The sequence below is a fragment of the Alosa alosa genome, chromosome 1 (genome assembly GCF_017589495.1).
Source record: "Alosa alosa isolate M-15738 ecotype Scorff River chromosome 1, AALO_Geno_1.1, whole genome shotgun sequence".
Taxonomy (NCBI): domain Eukaryota; kingdom Metazoa; phylum Chordata; class Actinopteri; order Clupeiformes; family Clupeidae; genus Alosa; species Alosa alosa.
The window spans coordinates 45584966-45602131 of record NC_063189.1 but is presented as its reverse complement, the minus strand read 5'-3'; the positions used below and the strand labels follow the sequence as shown (position 1 = coordinate 45602131).

Sequence of the window (17166 nt, the reverse complement as noted above, 5' to 3'; positions counted from 1 at the left end):
AACGACGATGGAGCAGAACGCATATCCTCAGTTTGCCTGGCTATCGAGTTACGTGAAACACCACATGGAGTCAACTTCGACCGATGTAAAACCACAATCCACAGATACATTCTTTAACATTATCTTTAACGGTTACGTTACCATCTATGGTGTAGAACCCAAAGTATTTCAAGACACCACATTTTAGATGAGTTGGGGACGTAATTGTCCGCTCAGGCTGGCCGTTCTGTGCGTTATCTTTCATTGTCGAAACAGGGCATTTTGGCTACTGGCTATTATATTGGCTTGATTTGGTCATGAGCCCTGGATCATAGAGCAATGAATGAGATGGCAAACAATAAAAATAAAACTAATCATAGACTGTAGAAATGCACTACACAGCACTAAAACCTAATAGTTTATTTATAGTTCGACCCACGGATATTTCCGTCATGTTGAATAAAAGTGACAGCCCTACACCCTGCATAGAGCTGACATGACTTTGGATTAAATGCATCTTTTAAAAATGAGCGTAGCCTAGCACCAATTACTGAACAATGCTGAAATCAAATCGCGAACCAGAGCCATTTAAAGGTATCTATCTACAACACTCGGGGCGAAACCCAGTAACACTTGTTGATCGAGATGCATTCTCGCCTGTTCCGTATATAATGCGTTATCAATAGTGATTATAATAATAAAGGGAATGTAGCCTACCTCTCCCAGGTGCAATCATTATCACCTACTCCTGAACAATGCTCAACTCAAATCTCGCTCAAATCACTCACCTGTCAACACTGGATAATGCGTTATCATAATAATAATTGAAGGAATAACCTAGTGATAACACAGTGAGACATTATACATTATGAACACAGAGTTAGGCTACTTCAAAACTTTTATTGACACGTCATAATTACAGGTTTTTGTTTCATACTTTTTGGTATGAGGCAGGTGTGAAGACTCAATACCAATTTAATTGAGGACATCTGTAAGCACAACTCTTTCTTACCATGACACTGCTGTGTTTCGAAAAATCTTTACTTTGTATCGCACCAATATTACTGCCCTCGCGGCACCGAGTCACTTAGCTATAGGCAAGCAAGTAGGCTAAGCTATAAGCAAGTCTCAGCTATACCAACAGGTGTGCTGTGTGTGTTCTGGTGGATGATCGACTACATGGAGCGGTGCGATGGGCCAACTTATCAAAACTTCCCAGCAGACAGGCGAAAGTAGCCTACTCGTGGTGCTTTTTCCTTCGTTAGCTCTCCATTCGTTCAGTGCTCGCACATCCCACGTTCTTCTTTTCTTCAGGCGTTTCAGGCTTCTTTGGTGGTTGTGTCCTACTTTCAGGCTTGACGTAGTGCCCCCAGTTGGTGGGGCAGAGTATCACAGTTAATCCGTAGTCCGCAGGCGCTAACCGTAAAGATTTAACATGCATTCAGGACAGCAGAATGTGGAGTATGCTTCACGTCCACGGCAAAAATGACGCACGTCTTGGACACGCGCAAATGTGACGCGGGACCGTACCAGAGCCTTCAGACAACACTAAATCAAAAAGCTGCGCACGTAAAAATCCCATTTGCTGCGCACCATTATCCTACTGCTACGGGGCTGCACTTCACTGCACTCACTGCAAGGATTTAACGTTACATCTATCAGTCTGGGATCCAGTAATTTTGTGTCGTGCCTGGTCTTTTTTGCAAGAAAGGTAAGGTTAACCATATTTGATGTCTTCTAATCACATAATTTCTACCATTTGCATTGTGTAATGTTTAGGTTGTCCTAATGTGTCATTACAGTCTTTACAATAACTATGCCAGGTTAGTACTAGGTAGCACACTAGCGCTACATTTTACATGACTAGCAAAAATACAGTTGGATTTTTTTTAACCTTGTTTGTTGCGTCAGTCAGTTCAGTTTAGTTCAGTTCGGACAGACTAGCAGTATTTTGTCCTGTAATATTTTAGTAGCGCCTAACGTTATATCCAACTCTACCCCTTTCCAACGCGTGTAGCCTAATGGTAGCGCACTTGTTTAGGCTAGCAGCTTGTTGACGTCTAGTAGCCTAATGAGCCGCTGGTCTAGGCTTTTTCGCAAATGCAACCCGAAGTGACAAGTGACGAACTGACTTATTTTCAATGACACCTACCACATAAGGGCGAGAAACTGATGTGTGGGCTTATCCTAACAGACAGACCACACTACTGTTGATACATTTTAACTGTACATCTTCGTGCAGAATAACGTTATTTTGGGGCGCATTGAGAAAGGGGGCAAAGTGAAGTGAACTATTTTGCACTCTGTTATGATACTGTCAGGTCTAGGGTAACACTATGGCTAATATATGCAACTTTTCATTTGCAGAATGAGAGAATTTGATGAGAGTGAGGCACTAACAGTTAAGAAAGTGGATGAGTGTTGTAAAACAAATTGGAATTGGTCTTGGTTACAGGTTGAAATGGAGATTGAGGTCAAGACAGCCAAACACAAATTCAAAATGTCACACTTTTTCAAAAAAATTGAAAAAAAGGGACATGCCAAATGTACTTTCTGCATGAAAGAGATTAATTATGATAACAAGGGAGTGCATGCTCTGTTGAATCACTGCCAGAGTGCTATACACACAGAGAGAGTGGCTACCATCATATCTACCCAGTGTGGCCCAGCTCCTCTGTCAAGACAAGCCAGCTACCAGCCAAAGTCAGGCCCCAGCAGACAGAATAAGGGAAGGAACTGGGACAGTGTATTTTCATATAAACTTTTTTGTGTGAATAGGGTGAGCCCTGGATGGCAGAGATGTACATGATGACGAAGAAGGTCGAGCTGAGGCAGATTCGGATCCTTATGAGTCCGAAACAGACCTGGATGCTGGGAGAAATCCTAAAAAAAAAACTGAGCTGTAAACCAAAAGTTAATAGGGTACTTGGACCAAGAATAACTGAGAAAAGACAAATAAAACCTGTGTTTAGACTTACTTATGACGAACCTGGAAAGGCAAGTGAGCAACCACTTACCATAGTTCATAGAGGAGTAATTATTAAACTAGGAAAATACTAGAGTTACACTTACACTGTAAAAAATGACAGTAGGAATGCATGAAAAAAATGAGGCAACTTATTACACGTGAAAGTATTAGGGAAAAATATAACCCTATTATTTTTAAGAATATAGACTTTAACAAATCATGGAAATTTACTTAAATTGTTCATGTATACAAAAACAAATTGTGTAAAATGATTCCCTGATTTTTTTTCTGGTTTATATTGCATGATAAAATCACGTGTAATATAGTTGCCTCACTTATTTTGCGCAGTTATGCATGTTTTAAATAAGTCTATTACTATACATTTTAAAGGATGTGGTGTATATACACAATTAGAGAGTCAGTATCTCATTTAACAGCATTTATTCAGTGTAAATTAAACCTGACGTTGAGAGAAAAAAAATAACAATAGCTTGGGCATTTAAAAAAAACATTTAAAAATATTCAGATGACTGACAGAGATATAACAAACATATCATCTTCATCAACATCTACACAAAATCCTCCAACTCCGCAAAAAAGCAAGCCGAACTGAGTAATCCTGGGACAAAGGGGCCTTGGAAATTCACAGAAATTCTTCTCACACTTCCTTCGCCTTCAAAGTCATCAAAGTTAAACATTTATTTATGTATTATCAGGGCTCTACAGTGCGCCCATTTCACTCGCACATGCGAGTAAAAATGATGGCGTGCGAGTGCAAAAAAATATTTAGGCGCACTGGTGCGAATGACTTCTTACCATGTCAATGTTTGTCTACAAAATACACATAACATCAAGAAACATTACTGGTGCAAACCATAGAATCACGTCGCAAATGCAGCATAAAAACTACACCTCCCATCAGCGTTAGCAGTTTGGCGTTGTGACTTCGCTAGTAGTCGCTTCTATCAAATCAAATCCAAGAGCAGAAAAAGTGGAAAGTTAGACTAGCCAGCCAAGATGCAAAGATTGAAGAAATTAGTTCTTCTATCCACCGAATTAATCGGATATCGTAGGAACAGGATGAGACTCTGAGAATGCAGTGGGAGAAGGAAAGGTAACCTAACATGCCTTTTAGCCCAGTTGACATATTTGCTGCAATATGCAAAATATAGCTGTAGCGAACAGGCACAAAAGTAGCAGTTCTCACAAAAAACAATGAACAGAAAACAAATTCCTTCAGGGTCTGAACAGCAGACTTTACAAGTCTAAAAAATCATTTTGGTTATAATTTTCAGAGCACCCAAACACCTTGTGGGAATATACAAAGATTTTTTAAATATGTTTTTCTTTATTCTCCATGATTTTTCAGACTTGTGAGGTCTGCTGTTCAGACCCTGAAGGGATTTGTTTTCTGTTCATTGCTTTTTGTGAGAGTGTTTCTACTTATCTCAGTAAGGAAAATAAATCAAGAGCCTATGTTGAGTACAAATATGTCTTCTGAAGGCTTAAACAGATCCCAGCCAAAAACTCCAATAAAATTTGTATAAACTTTGAGAGACAGCTATGACCATGCAGGATTATCCAGACCAAAGCGTGACTATTTTGCTACATACTATTCCTATTTATGTACCAGCATGCAATTTGAGCCTCCTACATGGTTTAGTTCTTGCGCTGTGGGCTTGTGAACTTTGACAAAAAAAAGAGGCCGAACAAAATCAACACCCCCCTCCCCCTGTAAAACTGGCTGTATCTTGGAAAGTATTGATCTTACATAAGAGTAATTTTACAGTGTGTCTCCTGGGTAACCTAGGTACACCTGGTAATTTTTTCAGATTTTTGAGACCTAAGTGCGTGGGCCCTGGTTGAACTGACGTGGAATGACCCCTGTGTATATGTGTAAATATTACATTTTCAGTAAATAGTTAAAACGTACTTCTTGGATTTATGTCATTGGGTATTTTGATACTGATAGCCTATTGTTGATGGTAAGTAATGGTTAGAACATTGTCATTAGTTTAATTCAGTCATATTGATGCATGATATTTAATTTGTTATTGATTACCCTGGTAATATGTGTAGCTATTTAAAAGGTTAAAATAGCGATGTAACTTTAAAAGCTCAATTTCATTTAAAGATACAGAAGACATTTGAACACATTTAGAGTTGCTTTAATTTAGCTTTATACTAGCCTTATAGTCACTTTATTGACGTTTGCATAAGGGGTAGAGGCTAATGGGAGCTAATTTGCTATAGCCTATATATTGCTAATGTTTACAGGTAATAATTAGTGAATTACATTAGTGCATTAATTAACATTAGAGAGATCTCTCGCTATCAGAAGAATTCGGGAGCGCACTCCAAACTAATAGCTAGATACGCTAGGGGGCGCTACATAATTAATCGAAATTAATCAGTTATTTTGACAGCCCTAGTAATAAGTGTAAAGTGTAACTGCTATTGAACTTTTACACTGAATTCAATAGTATGCTTCTGGTTGTTTTCCCCCTAAAAAGGGGCAGTACATAGCGCAAACCCCACGCCACCCTCTCCTGGCATTACGCACCGGTTGTGTAAGGCCAACGTGGAGATTGAGGAATCAGCCCAAAAAGCCTCTCCCATAGACCCCCAGTGACCAAAGCAGGGAGTGGCAGGGCAAACCACAGAGGGGTACTATTGCTGTGGGAAACCTGTGCATGTTGCACAGCACAGCACGGGCACCCTGCAAATCAGTGCCCTGAACCACAGTCATCAATGTGTGGACAGCTGAGGTCTGGCCAGAGTCCTTGCTACAGCCCGAGTCATCAAGGGGAGGAAAGATTCTACTGCACCACCAACATCCCAGCCCAGTCCAGTCGAGCCAATCCCATCCCAGCATGGCCTGGCCATGCACAGCGCGACTGACTGCTGGTTCCTGAGCCTGTTAAATCGGTGCTGTCTGCTCTGGAGACGTCTCTGCATCAACTCTGCACTGGATCATGGAACAAAAATCTTCTAACAATGCTCCTGCCTTAACAGCCAGGAGACGCTCCTGGATTGACTCCTGAGAGGTGCAAGGTGTTGCAAAGTTCATATATGGAATCACATAATGTAGTTTAAAGTGCCCTCATGTTGTGAAGTTGCAACTATAGCCTAATACAGTTATGTTTTGAACATCACACCATATTAATTTCCATACCCAAAACCACCCCAGCACTCAATTCAGCACCCCTCCCATGTCAAACAACATCCAATGGCACTGTAACACTGTATCAAAGTTGGAGGTTAAATTACATTTGTGATCTTGTAGGTCATCAGCCTAACCTGATGAAAGTTTACAGTTTGGTACAAGTAGCTACTTGAAATTGCCATAGAAGCTCAACACCCAACATTTCGTTGTGTTAGTTGCCAAAGAGTTTGCATTCTTCTCAGAGTCCTACCAGAGCTGTTGGGGTTGGTTTGGACATTTTAAATGCTCATGATACTGCAATTAGTTCCATCTGCATTTTCTCCAGTTCCATATAGTGGATAGAGGTTAACATGCTGTATGCTAAGCTGTGCACATGTCAGATCCGCAGCAACATTCCATACAGTGCTCATATTTTACCCCCACAAAGCTATCCAGCCTCCTCAAGACATTCACAACACTTACCCAGCAGAAAGAACACAGAGGAAATGAGGGCAGGCAAGCCCCACTGGTGTTCCTGCACCACCCGTTCATGGGTACACTCAGAAACACTGGCCTCCAGCTGGTTAAACTAAGTAAGTATTTTTTTCCATCTGTGAGCGTTGGCTCAGATCTTGAATTCCTGTGATTTTTTGTGACATGCTTACCCTTTCCCCCGAAACTAGTGTGTTGCAGTTTGCCATCTAGAACGATAGTATTGAGGAGTACAGCTGATCAGGGGGTCAGTTTGCCTACATAAGTAACCTACTCCCCAAAAGCAAACAAATACATAATCGGTATTAGCAGTTGTTGAGATGGAAACATTAAAGTGGGATGACTTTGCTACACCATCTGCAGCAGCTGATTGACTTAAATGGCATGACACTTATTGCAGTGCAACAATATTGACCTAAAAAGGGACGCCTTTACTGGCTTTTGGAAATAGCAGTCTTTATCTTGATAGCATGGTACAATCCAGAAGCCTTTGTATGAAGATGAAAGAATGCATTAGTTTTACTCTTGGACTGTCTGTAACCACCACGGTATTCCAAACACCTTTCGCTCGCTGCATCAGGCTATCCCTCGCTATGTTGGGCATATTCATGTGGCGAAGGCAAAAAATAATAATAAAAAAAACAGGGTATACAAAGGTGCCTGCAACGGACGATAGGAGGGGAAAAGCCGCAGTCCAGCGCAGCGCATCATGTGAGACGAATAGTTGAGATTCCATTTGATGGGGCACTGCTGTTGAGCCTGCCGGTTCACTTTCAGCTGTAGCGCGTATGTTCCTTGGTCATATTCGTTCACAGCGGGGGTGCATAATGCCACCCATGAAGTTTAAAGAAGGCACAATGGCATGGCAAACAACGCCAAAACCGTTGCGCCGGTCACTTTCAAGTTCATGTTTCAGTTTCCTCTGTTTCATGTAAAGTAGCAGACTTTAGGCGCTCAGCCGTGGCCGTTTTGGATTCTTAATGTGTAATGACGCGTTGGAATCTCCCGCGTCTTGGTGTGGAATGTTCTGCTATTTTTGCCCCCACCGTTGCACCCCCACACACACACACACACACACGAACGAACGAGGTTAGGGAGTGATAATGGCCCCCGCCTAGTTGTCGCAGACAGCGGATCAACAAGTTTAAGGTCAACGCAGTAAATTGGGTTGCTCACATGAGGTCTATTTTCACGGGCAGTCTTCAAAATGTGTATTGCCAACATGGTGAGAAGGTATGTGGCTCAGATAATAGACGATTCAGTTATTGAATTACTGCTGTCTAACTGAAGGTAAAGCCCTGCAAATTGGCAACAGGTGAACGCTCCAAATATAGCACTATGCACACATATTATGACTGGGCATGATTATTTGTATGTATTCAAAGGAATTTCAGAACGTTGCTGTATTTACACAGTTTAGAGTGAAATATTAACCAAGACAATAGCATACTGCCATTACTTCTTAGCTCAGCAATTTATATTGTGGTCTTTGCCAAACAGTGTCATATCTGGGCCAGACCCACAACAGTAATCTGCCACCAGATTTTTAACCAATTTGTTTTCTTTTCACGAAAGGCTTGAAAGTCAATTTTGCTAACCTACCAAACACATTTGCGCATGCACTTGTGTAGCCTATGACATGGTTGACAGAAAATGTGTATTCTGTTCCATGATTTGCTCGCTTATTTACTTATTAGATTGTGTCAGTCTGTTTATATATTTGTTATATATTACTTATTTACTTTATTTATGTACTTGTACACATTGGATGATTTGGATAGGAGAGCTGCATGTATAGATCAATGTGTTGGTATGGATGAAAGAATATATTAGAATATATAATATATTACTGTATAATGCTTGAACCTGCCGCCACCTCTTTCACATACCAAGGAATATTGGAAGATGGAAGTGAACCCCTTCGTTAAATTATTCATTGGAAGGGGTGTGCCTAAAAGTGGTCCTGTCCCTGGGTATATATTGTGAAGTTGTGAACGTGCCTCACATGGATTAGACCAGTGGTGGCAAAGAACCCATTTCTACAAGAACTTATACCCGTACTTTCTTTCGTCACCATGGTGACTGGGCTTCATTCTTTATTCGTAACTGTGGTGCTGGCGTCTGTCGCGCGCTATACCGGGGCAGTGGGACCGGTGATCCGGTGTGAGCCTTGTGATGCCGGCGCACGGATGCTGTGTAAGCCCATACCCAAGGATTGCGCGGAGAAGGTACGCGAGCCAGGCTGTGGCTGTTGCCTGACTTGTGCCATTGCGCACGGGCAGCCGTGTGGAATATACACGGGAAGATGCGGGTTCGGCTTAACTTGCCAGCATCAGCCGGGAGAAACTAAACCGCTCCAAGCATTACTGGAGGGACGTGGAATCTGCGCCAACGCAACCTCAAAAAAGCTGTTAAGGACCCCAGCTTCAGGCAAGGAAAATGAAGGTAGACTTGTATTTGAGATATATTTATCATATTTGCGCAACGTCATTGACTCTGGTCCAGTTGGCGATATATTTAGCAAATTCACGTACCTGCCAAGGAATTTCATGCGTATCGGTTCACAATTAATTTGCTAATGAACTATCTGAAATATATAGAGACGCAGTAGATCTCGCTTTGGACCACCTCATGTGACTATTGCCGTCTTTGTGCAAAAGACTCTCCATATCACTTCCCAAAATTTTGTTTGACCAAACGCTCCCTAAGTCCATATAATGAGGAGTTACTGTATGCACATACCACTCATAGTTCTGGCTGGTGCATGGGCGGCTATGTGTAGCTGCTTCTGAAGGGAAGAGGAACTTGGCAGGCTGCTCTTGTCAGGTCAGGTTATGACATTATACCAAGTATGTATGATTTTTTTGTTCAAATTTACTGATGGCTCAGGAATATTTTGGCCAAATGGTGGTGTGTTCACATGTATATGTGAAGCTGTTATTCACCACATTGCTGGATGGAGGGCAGGGTTTCTCTCCTTGCTATATTGTGCTATAGTATGCTATATATTTTTTATATTTATTATGCTATAGTATGCTATATATTTTTTAAACATATTCATATGCTTCATGTCTTCAGCTCCTTATTTATTTTGCATCGGTTATAATCAAACTTGGAAAGGTTACCTACACTAAGATCAGGTGGCAAGTTTGGAAACACATACTCTGTGGACACAGGCTTGTTTTCAAACGTGATAGAAATATCTGATACCCTACTCTCCCTTTTGCAGATATCACTGATGTTTGTGTTTAATAATTCAGAACAGGAAAAGCTTATATTGCTCGGTTAACTTAAGTTCTCTAGACAACCTTCCAGGATGTGCTTTGAAAAACAATATTGTCACACTGACACAATCATGGCTAAGATAACTTTACACTAGCTGTGGTTTCACGTTACAGGTGAATGGGAAGTTCATTTCACCTCTGTAAAACACCAATAAAATATGAAACCATATTCTCCTTTGATCCTCCCCACAATATGATTGACAATATTGTGATGATGAACTGGTTGATGAAGTCACATACATAGCAAGTGTACCTTTGGAATAAATCTCTAGAAAAGAACTAAAACAGTCAAATGGAGCCTAATTGTCCCCATTACTTATTTGAATTGGTTATGCATGTAATCGCTATACTTTGAACTTAGAAACATCATTTATTCTGCTAGTTGCATTTGGAATTTGCTGTTAATAACCTACAATGTATGACCTTTATATATGACCTTTGTATAACAAAGGGGTTTCCTTGATTTTGGTAGAGATATTGAACACAGAATTATAGAGTTCAGCTGTTGTAATTGTATTGGTTGTAGACCTTGCAATGTTGTTCAAATACATATGCATTCTAGGGATGTTGTCTCAGGTATTTAAAACATTTTAAGCACATCAGTAACATTGTGCTGTTCTTAAAACTTGCTGAAATGCATGTCTATCAGAATCCATCAGAGTTTGTATCATAGCCATCACATAATACAATAACAATACTTAATAAGGTAATATGGTGCACATGCCCAGGAATGAGTGACCAGCATTAGTGCCATTCGGTCTGAAGAGCCCAGTCCCACAGGTCTTTGACTGCATTCTCTCTGTGTCCTCCCGTCGGGCAGGCGGTGAGAAGGTCCCCGGGGAGGAGACAGTAGCCGCCAGTCCCCAGCCACCACTGGCCAGCCTCCCGCATCTCCCCCTCCCTCCTCGGCAGCAGCACCCCCTTTACCACAGCCACGCCAAGGCAGAGGTCATCCGCCGCGAGCACGCCAAAAAGACCCAGAGCTTCAAGATGGAGGACATGCCCATTGGACCTAACACGGACCAGCAGAACTTCTCCCTGGAAACCAAGCCAGAGCCTGAATTTGTGAGTAACCTTACCCTCTCTCTCTCTCTCTCTCTCTCTCTCGCTTTCACTCAATGTTTCTTTCATTGCCTGTATTGTTCTTGCCCTCTCGCTGGCTCTTCTCATTCTATCCTTCTGTGTCTCACTGCCTCCTGTGTAGCTACTCTCTCAGAGAGATGATGAAACTTTCTGGGGGTGGACACGAGCTCACCCCAGCAGGGAGATTCCTGCAGTGTGCTTTGTGGCTGACCCTACCAGCATGGCTGTAATTCCCTGCTGTGGCATCAATCCATGTGCTGAGGGCCTTTATGGATGTGTATGTGTGTCTGTGTGTGTGTGTGTGAATGTGTATGCGTGTGTTTGTGTGTGTGTGTGTTATTTTTGGATGGCTAAGGTTGAATGTGTGTGTGTATGTGTATGCGTGTGTGTGTTATTTTTGGATGGCTAAGGTTGAATGTGCGTGCGTGTGTGCATGCGTGCATGTGTGTGTGTGTGCGTGCGTGTGTGCGTGCGTGCATGTGTGTGTCTGTGTGTATGTGCACGCAAGGGGTGTGCATGCATCGGGTCTCTGATTAGTGAGTAGAGCTGGACAGCAGCTTTGGGCTGTCTGCTATGTGTGTGCTGCTGTGTTTTGTTGCCCAGCCGCACCGCCCCTTGCACACTGCAAATGTAAACAGAGTTCAGTAACTCAGACTTTTCTTGTCAGTCAAGAGGGCCATGGTTGGTTGTCAGGCATGTGTACATTTTCTTTTAAAAACCGCTTTACTTTTCAACATAGCGAGAGTAGTGTGGGAGAATACAACTTCATCTTTTCAAATCCTTATGCAGCCCTTACATGGTGTTTTTTTATGTACATCATATTAAGCAACACTCTTTGTTCAACACTCTTTGTTCTACACTCTTTGCTCTTTGTTCCTTTTAAATATAAGGAGACAGGGCTGGTGTAGTGGTCAGTGAACTGGGCTTCCAAGCACGGGTTCAGTTCATTCATGGTTGCCACCGTTGTGCCCCTGAGCAAGGCACTGAACTCCGAGTTGATCGGACTGCCCCTGTAATTGGTCTCTGGAAGTTCTAAGTTGCTCTGGATAAGAGCATAAGTAGTAGTAGTAATAAATAGCATGCTTTCCTCCTACTGCTTCCTGTCCAGCCTGTGTAGTTTGGGCCAGTGCTGAGGTCTGTAATGGTGCTGTTTGTCCTCCTCGTTCTGCAGGGTCCGTGTCGACGGGAGATGGAGAGCATACTCAACAGTCTGAAGGTCACAGACATCCTCAATCCCAAAGGCTTTCGCATCCCAAACTGTGACAAAAAAGGCTTCTACAAGAAAAGACAGGTAAAGCCACATTCCAACAGAGAGCAGCAATGAGAGACCATGGAATATTAATCAAATTTTGCAGTTTTTCTGCAAATACAGACAAAATAAACTCATTAGTTGGAATACCCCAGCAGGTGACAGCAATAGTATAGCACAACCTCCTGACCTTGTTTTTCCCTGTGAGGTTCGTCACATGACATTTTTATGAGAGATAGGCAGGGATGAGGAATAGAAGCCATTAAAGCGCAACCACAGTGGCCTTGGTGTGGATGTGATAGGTTTCATCCAATAGGTCACATGATCTCTGTCCAAGGTGCTGAAGACCTGTTATCACAGGATGGGTGCGCCATTCCAAGCCTATAAAACCAGAGACGCAGATGCTGAGGTGTTTCTCATTATGTTGTCATGATGTTCACCCAACAAGGCCACATGCTCTTTACCTGCCATTGTGAGTCAAGGATGGCAGCCCTGCCCAGCAGTGGTGCTCATAAACAGAAATGAAATGTAATCGAGGAGGGGAAAACTAGAGGAAGACATTGACGTATCGACTACAGGGCACAGTTTGATAGCAGTGCTCACATAACACACACACAGACACTCTTTTTTTTCTTCAGCCTGCTCTGCAGCCACATGGCAAAGACTCGCGTTATTTAACTCAAGTCAGATGTGAGGGGAGAACACTGCACCCCTGCCACCGCTCCCGTCTACCCACGGGTGCGTCACAGACTCCCCGCACAACTTACCGGCAGTCCCCAAGATAGAGGAGAACCACATGTCCAGAAAACGCGGCGTGGCGCGGCGGCTGACGCAGCGGCCGTCTCCCGTTGCATCCAGGCGGCGCTGGGGGGACCGACGTCAAGGTGGCCATCGGCACCCTGGCCATAATTGTGTGTGCCCCAAAAATAGCTGCCGCGAGGCGTCCAGGCCCGTGTGGTGTGCCCACAATCGGGTTTTAATAAATGAGGGCCCGTTACGGGCTCATATGGAGGCAGTTATTCCCCCCGTGCCATCCCTTTGCCAGAGCAATATTTATACAACATGGCAGGCGCGGCCTAATGGTTGTCTTCTTGTTGACCTGCAATCATTTTTAAAAACAGGCCACCACTGGGAGCCTCATTATCTTCCCATGTTTTATTACCGTGGTGATTTTATATTAGAAGTGGAAAAAAACAACATAGTTGAGGGAGTGGTGGTCATTTATGGCATGGTGTTTACTTTTGTGGTTGCCATGGTTTTTACTTTCAATCATTTAGGAGATGTTGTAGCCATTAGCTATAAATGTATGCATTGTTCATTAATGGAGAGTCGGGTCTGATTCAATTATCCGAAATGGTGAAGTGATTATGTTCTTCTTTGCAAGACGATTTTATTTGAAATTCTGACTTTTATTATGCATTATATGCTGTTTAATGTAGGCTTTTTATATAGATTTGATGCAGTGATATGGGGTCATTGTGGACCTCCAGGCCGGTTAAAGGATGCAGAACATTTTACCTTGTGTTCAAATATACAAGCTATTCCAATATAGTTTACATTGGCAAATTCTTTATTTCATTAGGGTGCACACAGTTCAGACCAGGCCTTCATTAGGGTGCACACAGCTAAATATTTAGACCACATGGTGTATATGCTGCTCTGTGATGCTCCAACCTAATTAGCAGAATACTGGAAGCTGGGAGGTTGCAATGAAAATACCCCTCTAAAAATAACTGAAGATGTATTCACATATGCTCTCACACACACACACACACACACACACACACACACACACACACACACACACACACACACACACACACACACACACAGCCCTCAAATGAAAACAATATCACATTCAGTTAAAATAAATATAAATATGTCCCTTGTTCGTCTTTCACAGCACAGACAAATACATAGAGATATACAGTTACGCCACCAATCAACTGGCAACCACCTGTCATCACTTTGAGTTCAGCGAGTTCAGCCAGCAAAAATCTGGTTTACAGATTACAGCCAAGCAACTATATTTCTTAGTTTGTGTCTTGTACCTATGTCAAAACAAATACATGGATTTAAGGTCTATAACCGAGCAGGGGAAACAATATTGTAGAGATGCCTGGTTCCTGCTGTGAAAACATCCCTGAATTATTTTACCAGGTGGCATTGTATACTGCTTCCCCTGGCTCCAACAGAACACAATATGAAGGGTCTCTAGCTTACTCACGCGTGAGTTGTAAGTTGGAGTAGTGGCCTCATTTTCCCACCATGCATCTACAGCATTTCCTCTATGTGTCCCTCTCAAATGGCTCTTTCATATGAACGCACCAAAAACCTCCCATCGGACACACGGCGGTCCCCCGAGGCTTTGCAACAGCCATGCAGAGAGTCATCACTGTCTCCTGCTCTCTGGAGGCTGGCCTGGATGTTTTTACTGGGGAGGACTCCGACCTTTAGTAAAATTGGCAGTAAAATAACAGCTCTGGAGGGGGAAATGCACAGTGCTCTGCAAGTCATTTGTTGCACCCATAATTTGAGGGCCACGGGGTATAATCAGCAACAGATGATTTGTACTGGCCAGCGGGTTTTCTGAAAATAGAAGCCTGGCGCTTGCTTGTTCGCAAACGGGCCTAAGCAAATATTTTAGCAGCTCTCTGTTTACCTTTTCAGTGCACTCTGTGCGGATTGGCAACAGGAAGTTGATCATAAAACGGTGTCTGAAAATATACCTGTGCACTGTGCGCCTACTGCTGACGGGGCACATGTGTGCGGGTGAGGGGGCAGACGAATGGTGTTGACCCTGATTTTCTGTCTGCTTGTGTTGGCCGCATGGGACTCTCTATTGCCCCAGGCACACACACACACACACACACACACACACACACACACACACACCATGCCCTCTGTTTGTATGGCTAATGTGACAGACATCCTCAAAATATACTGTTTCACCTGTAGGCCAAAATCCATGACCAGTACTCTCAAATCTCATATCGTTGAATCCCAGTAACCAAATGACTCCTCTACCCCCTGTGCCACTGTTTTCTAATCAAGTCTTAATTGATTAAGCAAATCACTGTGGAAGCTTTGTTTGTTTTTTTATATCTCACCAGTGATCTCTCTTCCTCTCTCTTATTCTTGCCCCCACAGTGTCGTCCATCCAATGGACGGAAGCGTGGATTCTGCTGGTGTGTGGACAAGTATGGTCAGCCATTGCCGGGTTACAAGGGGAGAGGGGGAGGCGACACCCACTGTTACAACTTGGATAACCAATAGAAGCAGTTTATGAGTGAGAGATGGAGAGAGGGATGGAGAGGGGAGAGAGAGAGAGAGAGAGAGAGATTGTCAGGGTGGATTGGAATGAGACGTTGCTAGACTGAGGATGCTAGGAACAGAGTCAGGTGCAGCCTACTGGCTCAGGGAGCTACCTCGCCTCACAGACTTTTGGTTATGGGCTCGGCAGGGGCCTGTCTGATGCTTTGTGGAAATAAAGCTCTCCTCCGCTCCTGTCTCCTCCTCTCCTGTCCTCTCCTCCCTTCTCTGATCCTGCTGACCTGCGGCTCTTCACTGGGACTGAAGTGTGAGCCGAGCCTGTCATCGGGACAGCCCAGACTCGCCGAGCCACATCGCCACAGCGGCAGCCCCCTCTCCTCCGCATGGACCACTATGCCTGTGCCATGCCTCATCCACCACACACACCAGGAGGACTGTGCAGCCATGCCACAAAAGGCTTCCATCACGCATAGATGTGTATTTATATGTATGTTTATGTATATATATGGTATAAATTGTCACTGCCTATCATGAATAGGTATATGAGCAAGTGTCCCGGGTGGTGGCAGAGAGTGCTCTGAGGACATGGAGGAGCAATAGGGTGTTGAAAAAACTACAATCCCCAGGACAGAGTGGGAGCTGGGGGTGTTGGGTAAGCTTGTGTGGGAGAGGCAAAGCTCATCTTGACAAACTCCTCTGAACACTTGCGGATGGCAGGGCCACACAGGGACGCCCTGAAACCACTACACGACACGACTTGAGGAGAGACCAGGAATAAATGATTGCTACTTGGTTTGTTTTCCCTGTGTTTGCATCCTACGATTGTTCGTATTTAATTTTTTGTCAAAAGATGGGAGGCCTGTGTCAGTGGATCATGGGCATACATCAAGGATGACACAAAGCAATTCATTGAAGTGCACTAATCTGTCAGGGAGTCGTTTGACATGCCTTTATCACATAAAAATACTCAGGCTGCTTTGCACATCATCACTTCTGTGGTAAACAATTATAATAATAAGCTGGAATCTTTTTGCACCATGTATTCAGGCCTCATACAACACTCATGCTAAAGGTTGCCATTGTAAATGGTATGTATGTCTTATATAAAGCTTTCAGTTGCCTAGTCTAGTCTAGGTCATCATTCTAGGTCAGGCATCATTATAGAAATCATGTGTCAAGTTCAAGGTGTGTGGTCTACTCAAAGTATGCATAACCACTCACCTACCCTGGTGTTTCTTTCCTGTTTTGTCTAAAGCATCTTCTATTCATTTTTTTCCTGCTTACAGTTGTTGTTTTTCCTGTCCCCAGCAGGTCCACACTAAGGCTAGTGTGCATTAAACGTATGAAGTCTCTTCTCAAAGCATTCTCCTCAGATAGGGAGGGGGGATACTGAAACTCATTGCAGTTGGGGGAGGCATTTCATGTACAGTATGTTTTTTTATTGAAGAAAATAAACTCCAGATTTTTGTTGACATCAGCATTTTTTCCATTTTGTTTGTGTGATCAATTAGGACATGTTACGTAACCATCCACATTTAGACTTTCCCTTCAGGTCGTGTGTGTGTGTGGGATCGAGAATGCCCAAAAAGGAGGACATTGTTTTAAGCTCTCATTGTTGGTCAATGAGCCATTGACAGCAATTACGAGATCAAGTACATTGACCTAATTTTTGTACATTACATCTCTTAGTGAC

At 43.1% G+C, this 17166-nt stretch overlaps 1 protein-coding gene across 2 annotated transcripts; it reads left to right on the top strand.

The window, feature by feature from the left end:
• The first annotated feature begins 6443 nt into the window (after window positions 1-6443).
• Window positions 6444-16878, top strand: LOC125300332 (insulin-like growth factor-binding protein 3). 2 transcript variants are annotated; one of them, XM_048252168.1, is made up of 4 exons: window positions 6444-6685; window positions 10689-10933; window positions 12123-12242; window positions 15351-16878. In XM_048252168.1, exons 1-4 carry the CDS (start codon window positions 6487-6489, stop codon window positions 15474-15476), a joined length of 690 nt encoding a protein of 229 aa, XP_048108125.1. In that variant the 5' UTR covers window positions 6444-6486; the 3' UTR covers window positions 15477-16878. The 2 variants fall into 2 exon arrangements, with proteins under 2 accessions (XP_048108125.1, XP_048108134.1); XM_048252177.1 differs by lacking the exon at window positions 6444-6685 and adding an exon at window positions 8634-9029.
• Window positions 16879-17166: the final 288 nt, after the last annotated feature.